The sequence below is a fragment of the Rousettus aegyptiacus genome, unplaced genomic scaffold, assembly GCF_014176215.1.
Source record: "Rousettus aegyptiacus isolate mRouAeg1 unplaced genomic scaffold, mRouAeg1.p scaffold_m13_p_3, whole genome shotgun sequence".
Lineage (NCBI taxonomy): Eukaryota > Metazoa > Chordata > Mammalia > Chiroptera > Pteropodidae > Rousettus > Rousettus aegyptiacus.
The window spans coordinates 139,303,226-139,320,682 of NW_023416306.1; the positions used below are offsets into that span (position 1 = coordinate 139,303,226).

Consider the following 17,457-nt stretch of genomic DNA (forward strand, 5'->3'; position numbering starts at 1 on the left):
ACACCATTTACCAAGACGGGGTAACTAAGTAAGAACCAAGTCTGAAGGGAAAAAATATATTAAAAGTTTTATTATGACCAAGTTAAGTTTGAGATGTGTATCAAAACTCTACATAGAAATTTAGGAAGAAAGTAGGCAAGTCTGGAGACACAAAAGAGTAGAGCTGGTGATATTAATTTAGAAATCACACACACACAATATAATTAAAGCCATGGGCCATGATAAGAGTCCCAAGGATAGTTCCTCAAACTGCATTTCTTGACCTATGAATCATGAAATTGACTTAGAGTTGCAACCAGCATTTAAAGAAAAATGAAATCAAAGAGTAAATATTTCCCATGACACTTTTACTTCAGTTACATTTGCAGATATGTTCACAACAGTGAGGTAGAACAATTTCTTACTAGAGCTAGGCAGTCAAAAGACTGAAAGTTCTTGACCTAGAGAGAATACTAGAGAAGAGAGGCTATGACTAGACTAAGTCCTGGAGCACACCAGCTAAGAGGTCAGCACAGGAGAAGGGGCCAGCAAAGAGTTGACGAAGTTAGCAGTGACAAAAAACCAGAAGAGTGATGTCACAGAAACCAAGAGAAAAGAGCATCTCCAGTAGAATTATTTTTTAAAAAAAAGAATAAAGAGAGCTTCAGTAACCGTGATAAAATCAGTCTGAGCATAGCGTGGGGACTAAAGAGAGAATATGAGATGAGGAAAAGAAGGCAACAACTTTTCAAAAAAAGTCAGATTCGAAGTTGTTTTGGCCCTTCACAGTAGAGTTAGCTTAGCTTCTGAGGCATTTAAACTCTGAAAAATCTTATACAGACATAAAAGTAATAACTGAACTCTACCTTGAAATTCTTTCTCTAATACAGTTCTTCCATAAATAGTTTTCATTTTCATTGCTATTAGTGAATGACAAAATTTGATACATTCAAAGATTATACTGATTCAAATGCTATAATAAATGCAAAAGGAGGTGTTATAATCCAAAATAAAAAAGAAGAAGGGAGAGAAGGAGGGAGGGAGGGAAGGGGAAAAGGAAGGAGGGAGGGAGAGAAAGAAGCTCAAGTAATTTCTATTTACTTCAAGTCATGGTAAAATTATACGCATGGAAAAAAATATCTACCTCTATGATAAACAATGAAAAGCTGTTCTCCATGTCCTGCCATTGAAACCACAGGCCCAGGAAGACTGAAGACCTCTTTCTGAACACCTCCAATAGTAAACAATCGAAGGAGCAGGGCGCTAGTGGAAGCAGCAGCCCATCCCTGACCAAGACATATGGCTTCAACATCTTCATTCTGAGGCATGTCTACTATCCACTCTTTGCTTGAATCCCAAGAACTAAAGTGCAGGCAGTGAAGCTTGCTAAAAATGAAAACAAAATAGAAACAATCAAACTTTCGTATTTGATATTTCATATATATAATCATGATATCCAGTAACAAAACCAAATAGTTCATTTTTCTGTTATATACAAATAGTATAAGAAATGGTTTTAAGGAATTATGAAATATACTTAAAATTAAGTACTTTAAAATCATTAAGTTATATTATTGAAGAATATTTAGAGATACAGGAAAATGTTTACAATATGTTAAATGAAAAAAAAAGGCTAAAATCTGCAAAGCAGAATCCTAGGTTGTAAATACACAAAATATCACAACCAAATTTTAAAAGGAAAGAAACTTCAAATTGGTAGGCAACATTGCCATAAAAAAAATACGAGAAAAAAAGAAAAAATCACATATAATCCCACCAGCAAGATTATCAACTACTGCCCACATTCTTACAAATAAAGACAGATACACATATATATGTAAATTATTAAACTTAGCTTCAAAATGCAGATAGCAAAAAACTGGTGATCTGAAGCAGTACTGACTTTCTGAACATAATTTAAAAATTCAACTTTAAGATGAAAAGGTAATATGGTACATGGCTATCGAATAATATATCTAAGAAAACCAAGAGAACAGTATCTGAAATCAAAATTGCTCACGGGAAGAAAAGTTCTAGTAAGATATGCTGAGTTTGAGACAGAGTTAACAGTGATTTATTCTAATAAACTGATTTAATAAACTGATTTATTTTAATAAACTACTAAATTGATTTTACAATGTATAAATTAGGAAACCAATTAAAATATTAAAATGACCTAATATATGAAACTAATATATATTATATGTCAACTATAATTGAAAGTAAAAATTTTTTTAAAAAATGACCTAATACAGTTTTTCTCAGGCTTGAATATGTGCTCAATCACATGATTCAAAAGGTCTGGGGTGGGCTCTGAGATTGTGTTTTCGACAGGCTCCCAGGTGACCCCGCAGCTTATGCACCACATTTGAGCAGCAAGGAGCTAATATATCCAATCAGAAGAATTTGAATTTCAAATCACCTAGGAGTTAGTGTATAAACATTATAATTGGCTGAAGAAAAGAGATCAGAAGAGAGCAATCTGGATGGAATACCTAAATACTAGTAAAATACTTTTCCTTTATTAAAAAAAATATGTACTCTGCATCCACTGGTTTTCCATATTTTTCATCTATTGATTTGTCTATCTACCTACCTAGCTACCAACAAAATATCTAAGAAGTCCAAAATATATTAAAACAAACAAAAAAAATCAAGCAGATGAATAGTACTGATAACACTTTTTGGTGTTTTTTTCTATTTTTAAAGAGAAGTTTCAAATCTAATATATAGTGACAAACAAAAAAACCCAGATAAGTAATTGTCCAACACTGGAACTGGGTTCATTGCAAAGGGATATGATAAAAAATATCAAATATTGTATCATATGGGGTGATAAAAAATATTTTGATTATAATGGTTACCTGAGTATATACACATTTGTCAAACTTATCAAACTAAAATAGGTGCATTTTATTGTATATAAATTATACCTCAATATGTAAATTTAAAAAGGAAGGTTGATACAAAAAGAAATCTGGAAGGACACATATCATATTGTTATCAGTAGTTATTTCTAAGTAGAATTCTGAGGGGAACTTTCATTTTCTAAAAATTTCTGTACTTGTTTGTTTAAAATTAATATATATTATTCTTATAATACTAATAAAAGCAATACAATGTAAAAAATAGTCCCGTTTGTTTTGCATTACAAATCATGTCATATCATTTTGACAAGTAGTTAGAGGATGTAATGAGGGGACAATTAGGCAAAAACACATGTTCTGAGGTATTACTGGTATTATTAGCAGTGAACTCTTCTTTCTGAGATTCCACACTACAAAAAGTATCTTTTGTTTTATTAACTTTTTGTATTGAATTTCAACAATTGTATCTAACATTCAATAGTAACAAATTCTTCCTACTAATCTCCAATTTACCTTGCTAGTTCATCAGTGCTTTTGCATGCCAACAAAATAGCTTCATGGGAAAGATCTGCTACTGTATAATTCAAAGTGTTCGATAAGTGTGTTGCGTGGTGTATGGAGGTATCATGAAACTCGACGTCTATGGCATTGTCTTGTTCATCATTATAGCAGCGAATAATTCCAATAGAGTTCCAAACCTATAAATATGTAAGGTTAAATACAAATCTGAGAAAAACTGAAGCTCCTAGAATCAGGCTTAAATGGTACAAATGAACAAATATTATAATTCAGTCTGTATCTAGTTTAAGTTATAGCAGCAACCACAGTTCATCTACTTTAAAACAGTTTCAAGTAACAGTAGTAACATCAGAGCTACAATGACTAATTATTCTTTTTTAATTATTCTTTTTTTAAATTAATTTGTTTTTATGGTGGCATTGGTTAACGAAATCTGGTAAGTTTCAGCTATACATTTTAACAATAAAGCATATATATATTTACATTGTGTTCACCTCCGGTAGTTAGATTTCTTTCTGTCATCACATATTTGACCCCCTTTTGCCCCATTTACCTCCCCCTCCACTCTCTAATTCCTTATGAGAAGATATATATATATATATATATATATATATATATTAGGAAATGAAATATTTCATTTAACATTTTTTAAAATTTTTGAAGAAATATTTTAGGAGAGGCAACCCTTAGTTGACCTCATATATTGCAAGAACCTTGTCAGCTTACAATCCTTTATTTTTTTATTTTTTATGCCTATAGCACCTGGTCTTCCTAGGTGGTCTCCCATCCAAGTACTAACCATGCCCGACCCTGCTTAGCTTCCGAGATCAGACGGGATCAGGCACGTTCAGGATAGCCGTAGACAACATTTATGTTTTTGAATTACATGTAAAAAATACTTTGTAATTGGCCTTTGAACAACCAAACTATTAAATCCCTCGAAAGGAGTATTTTGAAAATTTATTTACTTATAATTATGAATGTAAATGACAGCATATTTTTCTGTTCCAAATAACTGGTTTATATTACAGGAACAAATATATACATTTTAAGATAAAATAAATTGATACCATTTTGGAAAATTTATCTTCCACTAATGTACACTATAGGCTCACACTAGCCCCTTGCACTTCCTTTCCTCTACCACAAACATAACTTTATGTAAATAAAATAGGTGGCAATAATCAAAAATTGACTTATTACTTGATACTACCAATTACTGATTACAAAGTTTTAGTAAAATAAAAATCACCTTTAATATTTACACACAAATTTATGCTAGGCCTAGACCTTTCAAAAAGGAGAACAAGCAAAGTCCTCAGTGAAAAACCTCAATAACAAATAGAAATATTAAATTTTTTTAGCTCTCAAACTTAAGACAAAATGATAATATAGTTATTCATCCATTCAGGAAATATATATTTAATGCCTAACCTGCCATATCTTAGTCTATCAGTAAACAAAACAGAAAAATCTTCATTTTGGGGGAGCTTACATTCCATGGGATGGGGAAAGGAGCAGATAGCTTTTTTTTTTTCATAGCCTCTATCACCTATAGGAGCTGCCTTCTAAAAATCACCTTCTAACTAGTATTTTGGAGTCAGTATAATTTCCTACATAAAAACTAAAATAAGAAATAAGGTTTAGAGGTATAGCCAAGAGGTATTAATAAGGTTCAACTAAGACTAACACTGTGAATTAACCACAAAATAAATCAATCACAAAATTGAAATCGACCAAAGTGTTCCAGGCCAGTTAATAGAATTTTTTAAAAAATATTTTTTACCAAACAAATTAACTATAGTGAGATAAAATCCTTAAAACCAAGACAAAACTATTTAAAAGTTAAGTGTAAATCCAAGGCTTACCATGAATCTGTGAGTGAGATGCAAGGGTGTAGAACCTGACTGAAAAGGTTTTTGCCGGGGAGTTGGCAAAGGCCCATCATAAAATTGCCTTTGGGGTGTTGGGACTGGTAGATTGTGAATGCTGTCTGCTTGATCATCTTCCTCCTCTTCTTTAAGATGACTAGAACCAGTTTTTAGCATTGTAAGATCTAAAATACAATGGATTATAATTAGAGAATCATAATCAAAGACCTGGAAAAAGAAAAGCATTAGGAAATCTGATAACCTTTTCCATTCATACCTATTACTAATGTGCTATTTGCTCCTTTCACTGGGTTAACATTTGCAGTGATGGTGCAAAAGCAACGAAGAGTAAAACTACTGGTGCCTTTCCACTAATCAAGGCAGGGACACCAATCTGTATTAGTATTCAATGCATTGTCAACCACCACTCAATTGAAGTAAAAACATTAATTTTATTAAATCTTGATCCTTGCATACATTCTAAAAAAAAATGTTCTGTGTTGAAATGGAAAGTATACATAAAGAAGTATGATGGCTATCTCGAAAAAATAAAAAACACTGTGCAACTGAGTTGTAAGCTGGATTGATTTTTTTCATGAAACACCATTTTTACTTGAAAGGATGCCAGATAAACTATAATAATGTAGACTTGGCTATCTAGCAATCATTTTCTTGAAAATGAAACACTGATAGAATTTGTTGGCAATGATAAAATTTGAGTTTTCAAGCAACGTCAGAACACTGGAAAACTTGTGTCTGTCACCATGAGCTTGACTGCTTCCTAATACTTAAAAACTTCCCATGAGATTGGTAATGATATGAACAAATATAATTTTGGATGTTTCAATATTAGGAAGGTCTGCCAAGCTCAGCAAACCAGTATTTTCCAAATTACCAATGTATATGTTACAAAATCAAACACAGTAAAGATTCATTTGAAGTTCAAGTTAGATCAATAAATTTTAATGTAATAGAGTAGAAAACTTCATTGAATGTTTTCAGATTCTACATGGCAAGTAATCTTTAAGAAGCTTTCATCTATTGACTTTGGGTGCAGTATCATAGAATATACACAATTATTTAAATAGGCTATTAAAATGCTTCTTCCTCTTTGAACTACATATTTGTGTGAGGATGATTTTTCTCCATATACTTTCGGCAAAAACAATAATGGCAGTAGAATGAATACAGAAGCAGATGAGAGCATCTAGCTATCTCTACGCCAGACATTAAAAAGATTTGCAAAAAAGGTAAAATGCCACTTTCTATCATGTTGTTTTTCATTCAAAAATATTATTTCCTTACATGAGTTTACTAATGTTATTTTAAAGTAAATATTTTTAACATTTCTCAGTAAATAACAATAGTGATAACTCCATAAACACATGCTTTTTGGGGTCCTCAAAATTTTTGAGAGTATCAAGAGCTTTTGAGATCCAAACATTTGAAGACTTCCGTTCAATAAACCCTGTACGATTTAAATGCAGCACAATTTGCCACCATACACTGGCATTTTACTTAACATTCAAATGTGTCATTTCAGCATTTAAGCTGTTTCAATAGGCACTTTATTTGAATGTTTTGATTGCAATCTCAATTTAACAGATATAGTACTATTCAGGTTATCTATTTCTTCTTGAGCTAGCTTGGTAGTTTGTGCTCTTCAAGGAATTTGTCCACTTCATCTAAGTCTCTGAATTTATGGGCACAAAGTTTCTCCTAATATTCTACTATCCTTACAGTATTAACAGCAGTATTGTCTTACAGAAACATAACGTAAGCTACATAAGTAATATAAAAATTATCTACTACCTATATTTTATAATGTGAAAAGAAACAGGAGTAATTAATTTTAATAATATATTACACTGAAAATATATAATTTCAGCATATACTCAATTTAAAAAACAAGTAAGATATTACACATTCTTTTTTCAGTGTCTTCAAAATTTGGTTGCATTTTACACATACATTACTTCTTAATTTGAACTAGCCACATTTCAAGTGCTCAATAGCCACCGGTGGCTGCTAGTGTGGCTACAATATTGGATTGTGCGGGTCTGCAGGACCTATCTATGGTGATGACCTCTTTTTCATCACTTAAGTCATTTGTGTTCTTACTTCTTAATCAGTCAGGACAGAGGTTTATCAATTTTATTGATCTTTTCAAAGAAATAGCTTTTGGCTTCATTGACTTTTTAAATAGTTTTACTGTTATCATTTTCATTGAATCTGCTTTTTATTATTTCCTTTCTTCTGCTTCCTTGGGGTTTAATTTCCTCTTTCTAGTTTACTAAACCACAAACTTAGCTCATTGATTTGAAACCTTTTGTAATGCTATAATTTCCCTCTATATACTGCTTTACCTACATTCTACAAATTCAATAATGGCTTTAAATAATAGTTTTAACAAAAAATTGAAAATAGTAATCAACAATATAGATCATGGCATCCACAAGTCAATTCATACCAACTGAGTTTTCGTCATCTTCCAGGAAGTGACTTCGCTGTCTAGGACGACCTGAAGCCAGCATGATGTCATCATCCTCATCATCATGTATAATACCTTTTGAAAAAGAGGGGGTTTCGACTGCATTGTCATTTAGAAAATCACCAGCATTACTCGTATCATCTCCATCAAAAAGATCATTGTAATCCTTTTCCACTCTGCTAGACACCTTGAACAAATTAATACAAATTATAAAAGTATTAGTGAACTAAATGGATAGACTCAATTACTCAAAAGGCAACCTTTTACTATTTAGTTATAAACTCTATTAAGCAAATGCCCTGATAAAAATAATTAGTAAATGTATTTATGAGGATTGTATTTATATTTATATAAGACCTAGTCCTTACTTTAAAGGCCTTATAGTCTATGGATGGGGTAGGAGTATATAAAAGACACGTAAAGAAATACTAGATATACCCAAATATAAGGCAAGATTTTATTCTTCAAAAGTCATTCCCCAGAAAAAAAAAGTCTCCTACAATTCCCTAATTATAAGGTACTCTTGTGTTCTAGAAAACTGATGTTTAATAAAATGAAAGAACAGAAAAAAGATATTTCTAAATTCATATATTTAAACATGATTTCACATGAGTAATTAAGTTAATAACTACATGCTGTAAGATATACAACTATTTCATTTACATAAACTAAATGTTCATGTATTCAAGTTGGTTGACAAATATTTTTTTTGGATTTTCTTAATAGAAAATGAGAGTTTTGCCTTAATTGATGGTGAGGGCCATAAAGTGTTAGAATTGTTGTGACAGAAATAAGTACTATGAGGAAGAAGGAGAAAAGTGGACAATTCTGGATAAAAAAGAGTTAAAGGTTTTTATAAAAGGTGATCTTTGAACTAAAAATTATTTCTCAATTTACTTTTTGTTTTTTATCAGTTATACATGAATCTAAATTAGTCGAACACTATCACAAGGTTTATTATAAAAATGAAAATAGCCCTCTTAACAGGTTCTGCTTGTTTCTTTTGATACATTCCTCCATCTTTGTTAATAATATTCTAGGTTATTCTGGATTTTTCAGTTTAAATTATTAGTTATTTTATAGATCTAATTTCCCTCAATTAGGGAAGATGAGGATTCGGTGCCACATTCCAACGACCCTTAACTCTAAGTACACATGCCCACTATTTTCCTACCCCTATCTTCCCAATATAGCTATATCCCCATTTTGGTTAGATCAATATATAATATTTAGATAATTATGACCATGTAAATGCTATTCATGGCTGAAGAAAAATAATAAATGGTAATGCTTATAAAGTGCTGAGCTAGAGAACTTTCTAATTCTTTACACATAATTCATTTAATCCTCACAATAACTCCAGGTGGTCCGCATTATTCCTATCTTCATTTTATAGATGCAGTATATTATGGTCATTTTTCCTTTTTCTTTTACAACTTTCTATTTTCTTCTGAAATTAAGGTCTTTTTCTCTTAGACAAATTTCCAAAGATAACTCTTCCAATCTCCTGTCTGAAAAGCATAAGAGTAGCTAACAATGCTCTGAGAGTTAAATATGAAAAGTGAACTGGGAATTTCAACATTTAAGTATATATACTTTTATTCAACCCTTTCAGCACAGTATTCCCCCTTCATTCAATACCACTCAGCTGTACACAATGTCCCCTTACCTTTTCTAAAGAAGAAATCTCCAACATTCTGCCAGAATGTGGACGGGGGCGAGAGAAGAGTTACATAGCTGTGCACACTGATGTTGAGAATGGAGGGATCTGCTTGTTTATTAAACTAACCCTCTTGTTTTCAGCTCCACTTTCAGAAGAACTGAATGCTACCAAAATTGTGAATCTTTGAGGAGTCAGCCAGGCAGACAGAATTGCATCTCAGCTTTCCTCCATTGAGGTTTTAGGACTCAACTTTTTAAGAAAGTAAAGTTAGTTTCCAATCATCCTTCTGTTTCCAGCCTCCGAAATTTTGTTACCATCACCACTTCAACTGTCCTCCTTAGCCTTATGGGAATGTATATTTTTAAAAATTCCTTTAATGAAGTTTTGATGGAGATTTCAGGTTATTGGGTATCTGAGCAGAAATGAATATATAAAGTCTGTAATCTTTAACTGGACTTGAAATATGAACAGGTATATCTGCCAGGCAAGGGGGAATAGTGAACAAAACACAAGAAGGTATAAAACAAAGTGGCTTGTGTAACACAAGCCTTCAGTAAGGCAGCATAGCTAAGCATAAAAGGTATATGGGGAGCTCTAAGAGTTAAGGCTAATTCAGAGCCAAAAAAAGTTTGTGGTCTAACCTACGTTACGGTTATTAACTCTAATTTTTATCTATAAAACATTTTACAGGCATACCTCATTTTATTGTGCTCTGTAGATGTAGTGTTTTTAACAAATTAAAGGTAAAGACCTTCCATCCACAAAAAGATTATGACTCACTCAAGGCTCAGAAGATGGTTAGCATTTTTTTAACAATAAAGAATTTTTAAGTAAGGTATGTCCATTGTTTTTTAGACATAATGCTATTGCACACTTAATAGAATACTGTATAGTATAAATGTAACTTTCATATGAAGTAGGAAACGAAAAAATTTGTGTGACTCACTTTACTGTGATATTTGCTTTATTGCTGTGGTCTGGAACTGAACTTGGAATACGTCTGAGGTAGGCCTGTATTTAACTAATAATGCCCAGAACACCAGGATAGTAAAATAGTATTTCACAAAGGTATTCCTTGGAAAATCAAAGAATATTAATAGCCATTTTATGGAGGGGAAAAAGTTTCTTAGTAAAATATACTTGGGAAACATTAAGCTAAAAAAGTTTAAACAGTTTTCTTTACTATTATCATTACTGAGCATCTAATATAGTAATATAAATTATAATTTTCCAAGAAAGTAGTTTGTTGTGTTTTCCAAATCCATATGACCACAGAAAGACTTTGAAGAAACTGTTCTACATTACTCATTACCTTACTGCTTGATATTTCTCCACTGGGATTACAAACATTCTCTAGGAGCCCAAGGTTTCCTTCCGCATCAGTATAAGCTATGCGACTACAAGTAGGATGCCAGGCTAGGCCACAAATTGCATACCCTTTCTCATGTTTCACCCTAAAAATTAAAAAGTATGTTCTTAAAACACCATCAAGAAAAATATAAACTATACATTTCTTTAGGTAAATTTTAATTAGAAAAGGTTAAATGACTTTTGACAACTAATAGCTGTACGTTTGCATTTTCACAATCTAATAATTACAGATCTGTAATATTTCATAAGACAAACAAAAATCTAATTGAAATAAGCAAAAAAAAAAAAAAAAGACAAGATATATTGAATCATACCTTTCCAAGCAATCTTTGGTTTCCACATTCCAAACTATAATTAAACCATTAACACTCCCTGCAGCTAAATATTGCCCACAAGGAGACCAGGTTACTATATTGAGAGTCTATAAAGAAAAAAAATAAATAACAATTCTGTATAATTTGAAACTAAACATTTACGTTACTAATTCAAATTTTTATAACCCTTATTCTATATATTCTATGTGACTTATATAGATCTGACATACAAAAGACAACTAAGTTTGCTTATATCTTAACTTTCTTTTTCAGGAATTTTCAACTACCACTAGAAGCTATTATCTTATGAGAAAGTCATATTGACACAATTTTAAAAGCAAAATCTAAAAAATGCTATTATTCTGGAAAGAAAGATAGCACAGGGTATTCTCTTAGCAGTCACCATCAAGATGAAGAGAACTAGTAAATAAAATGAACCTTAGTAAGCCATTGATGAATTATGGGGCCTCTGTTTCCTTAACTGCAAAATGGGCATGTAAGTGAATAAGCGAGAGAGTGAGAGAGAGTAAAAGAGAAAGAGAGAATGAGAATATACACCAACCACCTTTTCTGCTCTAAAATTCTCAAGTCTATGATCACAAGTCTCAGTGAAACTTATTTAACAAGAATGGTTAATTACTCATAATTTGAGAATAACTTGTTCCAATACTATGCTAGGATTAAATTTGACTTCTTATAAATTAAGAGATTATCTTATCAAATTTCACAAAGAAGAAAGGTCAAATAGGACCTAGCAAAGACCTATCTACTGTTGAGTTATTCGCTAAATGAAGAAAGGCTGAGGACACAGCCTTAAACTATGTGGAGTTGTTCTCCATTTCCAAAAATATTAACTGCAACATTATTTGGGCAAAGTATACATTAAATATTCTCTTTAACTTACTAAAAGTGTCACTTACAAAACCTACCTGAGAGATAAAATTATCTGAAAGATCAAACTGATTACTCCAACTTTCTCTTCTATACAGTTTAACAGATTTTTCCACAGGAATTGCCAGTAACTAGTAGAAAAGATAAATGATTTAAACGAAAGTTTACATTAAATTAAATTTAAAGAGGGGAAAAAAGTGAACATTCATCCAAATAAGCTTACAAAACATAAGAGCAAATTTATATTTTAACTAGCAACTAACAAAACTTAGAATATTACTTAAAATTTTGATAAGCAAAGACTCTTTTTTTAATTGAAAATCAGTACTTGTAGTTACCAGTATTTTTAATACTACTTCTTAAGGAATCTAAGCCCTTTCGATTTAAAAATTCATCTCATTTATTGGAAGGAAAGAAATATAGAGCCAGAATACTTTGAAAATCTTACAAATAGGAAATTTATCTTCCTATGTGTTCTTCCAAAAACATAGATTAGTAGAAAAATAATTTTTTCCATTTTTATAAAAAATATTATTTACAAACAAGAAAACTATGTTAATTAATTTTAAATTAAATTAATGTTTATAATAAGCAAACAAAAAACCAAACTGGATTCCCCAACTATTACTTTAATGCATAATAAGGTACATGCTTAAAAAAGATAGTGTCACTTATGAAACTTACGAGACAAAAAGAGGTATCCCTCCCATACCTAAATTCTATTTTTACTTTCCTAAGGCAAATATAAGCACAGACTATATAAGAATGTATATGGACATATATGCAAGTTAACACACATACAGTTGATAAACAGCAGCATTCTTCTATATCTACTATTCTACAGCTTGGTTTTTTTTGCTTAACATATCTGAAGGTTATTCCATGTGAAAACATACAGGTATATCTCATTCTAGCAGTTATATAGAGTATTCTATTTCAGAAATACAGCAATTTATTTAACTTGCTCCCTATTAATGAACATTTTAGAAGTTTCCAATCTTTTGCTACTATAAACAATGGTGTAACATTTTTGTTATACATACCCTACAGTGCACATGTATAAATATGTTTATAAGATATATGCCTAGAAGTAGTACTATTGGTCTTTTATTCTGATAAGAATGACCACACCCTCTTCACATAGTATATAATCAGACTTTTGATCTTTGAGCAGCATCTGATGAATGAAAAATAGACTAACACTATAGCTTCGCTCTGTATTTTTTAGGGTGAAAAGTTACATACATGTTAAAAGCCATCTATGTATCTTTTTCTGTACACTGTCTTCTCATGTCTTGTCCCTCTTTCTACTGGAGCCCCACTGATTTGAAGGAACTTTGTATATTAATGAAATTAGCTCTGTCACATTGCTTCAAATATTTGTCTGTTTGTTATTCGTCCTTTGACTCTGAAATATATTTTATCATACAAAAATACTTTTTATACTGTTAAATTTATTAATCTTTTCTGAAAATTTTCACACATATAGAAAAGTTGAAAGAATGTAGCGGATATGTGCATCTCTATAAAGATATACCATGTGGTAGGAAGCCTCCAAGATGGTTCTCAATGATTCTCACCTCCAGGTACTTATGCCCTTTGCCAATATATTTACTAAATTTCCTTTTCCCAACCTTTACCATACACTAAATTTCCATATACATTGGATTCATTTCTCTGTTTAACAGATATGTCTATTCATGAGTCAGTAACAAAGTTTTAATTCCCATAGCATCATAATATGTTATATATATCTGTCTGGATTAGACTTCACTTTTTTTAAGACTTTTAGTTTTCCACATGGACTTTAGAATCAGCATTATTTGGTCTCCCCAAACATCTTACTAATATTTTATATTTGAATGTTGTCAAAACTAGATTAATTTGGGGAAGAACTAAACATTTATATCACAAATTCCTTTTAAAGCATGAGATATAGTTTTCTATTTAAGTTTTCTTGATAGTATGTTAATGTTTTCTTTATACACATCTTTCATATTTCTTACTAAGTTATCCCTAGTTATTTTATCTTTTTTGACAAAATTTTTTTAAAATAAAAGTAAATGTATCATTTTCTCCCACTACATTTTCTAAATGGCTATTGTTTGTACAGAGGATGGTTATTAGTTTCAAATATTAATTTGGCTTACAGCTAGCTGCCTTACTGAATTTTCTTATTATTTTCCCCTCAACTGATTTTCTTGGGATTTCCTCATACACAAACATTTCATTTGTAGATGAGCATTCTCCTTCCTCCATTCAAACCTCTCATGCCTTTCCATCATCTAACTGTATCAGCTAATACCTCCAAAATGTTAAATACCGGCAGTAAGAGTGGACATAACAAGACTGTTCCTGATTGTTCCACTAAACATGAATGTAAATATAAAATTAAATTCATTCATGTGAAATACATTCTTTAAAGAGAATCTTTAAAAAGTTTAAATGTTTGTTAAAGCATTTTGATATTAATTAGTTGGCTTGGGGCTCTAAAATTTATAATCTAAATGAAAGAATTATAATTTAAAAACTATCCTAACATTAAAAGTTGATAAGAACTGAAACAAATAATTTTTTAAAAGACTGAGAAATAAGAATCACTTACCTTCCCACTTTTTGGTTGCCAAGCAAGTCTGCAGATGGATTTTGCATTTATCACATCGTTGCATTTTTGCAGCAGTGGCCAACTAATAGCACATGTCTGATTTTTTAAAAAAGAAAATTTATTTCCTTTTTTGAAAATCCCCGCCCCCCAAATATGAGGAACTGAATACATTTAATAAGTGGATTCTTCAAATTGACATATAGTTCAGAAAAAAGCAACTTAATTCACTTTAATCTAATTATAATGTTTGAATTATCTAAGTTACTTTAAGTCCTTCAGAGGTATAGAGTACAAGTCTTAAATAATTAAATTAAGAGTATTTCCTATGTAGAATAGCAAATGACATACTCATTAAATAAACATTCACACACACACAAACACAAACCCAATATATTAAAATGTTAAAGTGCCTACTAAAATGAACTTCGGCAATCTCTAAAAAATTACAGTATCAAAGTCAAATCTTCTAAATAGTTCAATAATGAGGGGAAGGAACTGTGGCTACTGAGGCATATCAATGAGGGATATTTTTCTCATCGGCCACATCTTTAGAAATGCCAAGCCTCTCTGATTGCCTGAGGAAGAATTAATTGTTCCCTCAGCCAATTTGAAGAGCACTTTATTTATACCTCCTTTAAAACTTTCATCAGTCTCGATTAGAATAAGATGTTTTCGTGACTCTCTGAATCAAGCGTGGCCTATGCTTTATTTTTGTATCCCCAACAGATAGTAGTTTGTACATATATAATAACTGAATTTCCCCCATTGACTTACAAAACCTAAAAATGAAATATAAATCTATCATTTCCCTTGTGTTTGAGTGCAGTACAAAAGCAATTAATCTTCAGTCTATTTACTTTTATATTATTATGGAATTTGACCACAAAAACGATATCTAATGCTACTCGAAAAAAACTATAAAGAAAAATAATAATTAATTTGGCTAAATAATACAATATGTAATACTCAATATATGACAGAAATGGGCGAAAAGTTTTACATTCAAATTGATGAGATTACCTGATCTGAAATTTGCCATACTCTGACAGATCCATCACAACTAGCTGAGGCCTGCGGGAATAAAACAATAGATTTCTCTACAGTCACAGACATAACACTATATGATAACTGGTTCAATTAATAAATCAAACTGGGTGAAATTTTCTGCTAATTCTCTTATAATTTAAAACATTCAAGAAAAATGCAAAAAGAGAGGGAAAAAATTATTACCAGAAAGATGTCCTTAGGATCAAAGGAAAGACTTAAAATAGGGGCATCATGTCCTCGAAATGTTTTCTGTTGGCTGCAATCCATCACATCCACAACTTTGACTAGAAAGTCACTATGAACAGTAAGAGTAATGTACATGAACAAATGCTAATACAAAAGACTCTCCTAAAAGCTATGACCTAAATATTTCTAAATCACAAGAAGGTCATTTCTTTATAGCAACTTGTGAAACCTGATGCCCAAATTTAATAATTTACCTTTCAGTTTTGCTCTATAAAAATGCTAAAAACACAAGTCAAGATTTCTCATTATGTTAAAATACAAATATTTCCTAAATGGCTTCCTTAGTTACATCTTAGGTTTCTATTATTTGCCAATCTAATTATAATCACAACCATTTTTAAAAGCACTATACCTTTTACTCTACCTCAATAACTCACCAATTACATTTTTTTTCTATGACAAATAAACACCGAGGAAAACAGCAAAAATCCTGATTGTGCAGGCCAAGTTCACATGAAATAATTTTTAAAACTTTGTATCAAAGTATCATTTTTCCCAATCTTTTAAAACAAGGAATATACATATCTCAAGCCACATAAAGCAAAAGTTTGTCCTCAAAACCTTACTAGATTTGAATATAAAAATTAAATGAACAAAAAAATAAGAAGAATTAGAAGGGGAAATCGGAAAATGTTACCCTGAAACCAGTTAGTAAGGCCTCCCTGTTCTAACATTATTTCCTTTCCTGATATCAAAGAGCCTTACTTAGATCCAGCAGCAACTTTTGTACCATCCTTATTAAAGACCACATGGTTTGCATTCGTGGTAAAGCGAGTCAATATGCCATCTGGAACTCCTTCAGGAAATGTGTGGACTTGAATAGTATTATTAGATACTGCAGTGACCAATTTTCCATTCTAAAAGAAAAATAAAGGTAAAAAACATTGGCAAGACAAATCCAAATAGATTGGGAGTCTCTCCACAGTTAAAAATCCTTAAAACAAAAAGCTTACAAATGTAGTTCACATCAAGAGACAAGTTATCAATGTATAACTTTCCTGAAATATGTATTTACAAGAAAAATTTATTTGCTTCCTTTAGAAACCTTAATTCTCCCTTCACCAGCCAAACTTGTAGCCTCTGATTTTCTTTTACTTCTGGTGAGAAAAATATTTAATACTAATTTTTATGGATTCCCAAGTGTCATTAAAAAAGAAAGGCAGGAAAACTTTTCAGAGAAAACATAGCTAGTCTCAGTGACAGAAGAGTACCTTGGAAGGATGGCCACAATGGCCACACTATAGTTTGCACAACAAAATCATGTCTTTTTGGGTAGGGTAAAGTCTAAATGCAGAATCCACCGTGCCTTCTTAAAAACTCTAAATAAAAAGAAAGTTTTAGGCTCTGCAAATGATCAGCAGATACCACTACTTTGCAGAGCTTTTAGATAAGAATCAAAAAACCAAGGATTTGCACCAGCACTTTATCACTTCTCCAAAAGGGATTAAGTCCCAACGGATAAATTTGGTCTACCAACCCTATACAAGCTTTGATAAATCATATGGTCAATTTATTAATTTAGATTAAATGATAACTGCCAAGAGAAACTACTCAAATTCGTTTATGAATATGCTGTATCAAATTGCAATAGGT

General features: G+C 31.3%; 1 protein-coding gene and 1 pseudogene across 3 annotated transcripts in view; both read right to left on the reverse strand.

The window, feature by feature from the left end:
- WDHD1 (WD repeat and HMG-box DNA binding protein 1) overlaps nt 1-17,457 on the reverse strand; it is a 48,419-nt gene that overhangs the window by 22,264 nt on the left and 8,698 nt on the right. For all 3 annotated transcript variants that reach the window (XM_016132819.2, XM_016132821.2, XM_036218196.1), the window contains 11 exons: nt 16,570-16,721; nt 15,802-15,913; nt 15,592-15,642; nt 14,572-14,667; nt 12,005-12,097; nt 11,076-11,182; nt 10,703-10,844; nt 7,707-7,914; nt 5,234-5,421; nt 3,360-3,544; nt 1,124-1,365 (listed from right to left, as the gene is read on the reverse strand). In XM_016132819.2, the coding sequence (XP_015988305.2) occupies nt 1,124-1,365; nt 3,360-3,544; nt 5,234-5,421; nt 7,707-7,914; nt 10,703-10,844; nt 11,076-11,182; nt 12,005-12,097; nt 14,572-14,667; nt 15,592-15,642; nt 15,802-15,913; nt 16,570-16,721 (1,576 nt within the window). The remainder of the gene's footprint in view (nt 1-1,123; nt 1,366-3,359; nt 3,545-5,233; nt 5,422-7,706; nt 7,915-10,702; nt 10,845-11,075; nt 11,183-12,004; nt 12,098-14,571; nt 14,668-15,591; nt 15,643-15,801; nt 15,914-16,569; nt 16,722-17,457) is intronic.
- Nucleotides 4,116-4,229, reverse strand: LOC118600600 (annotated as a pseudogene).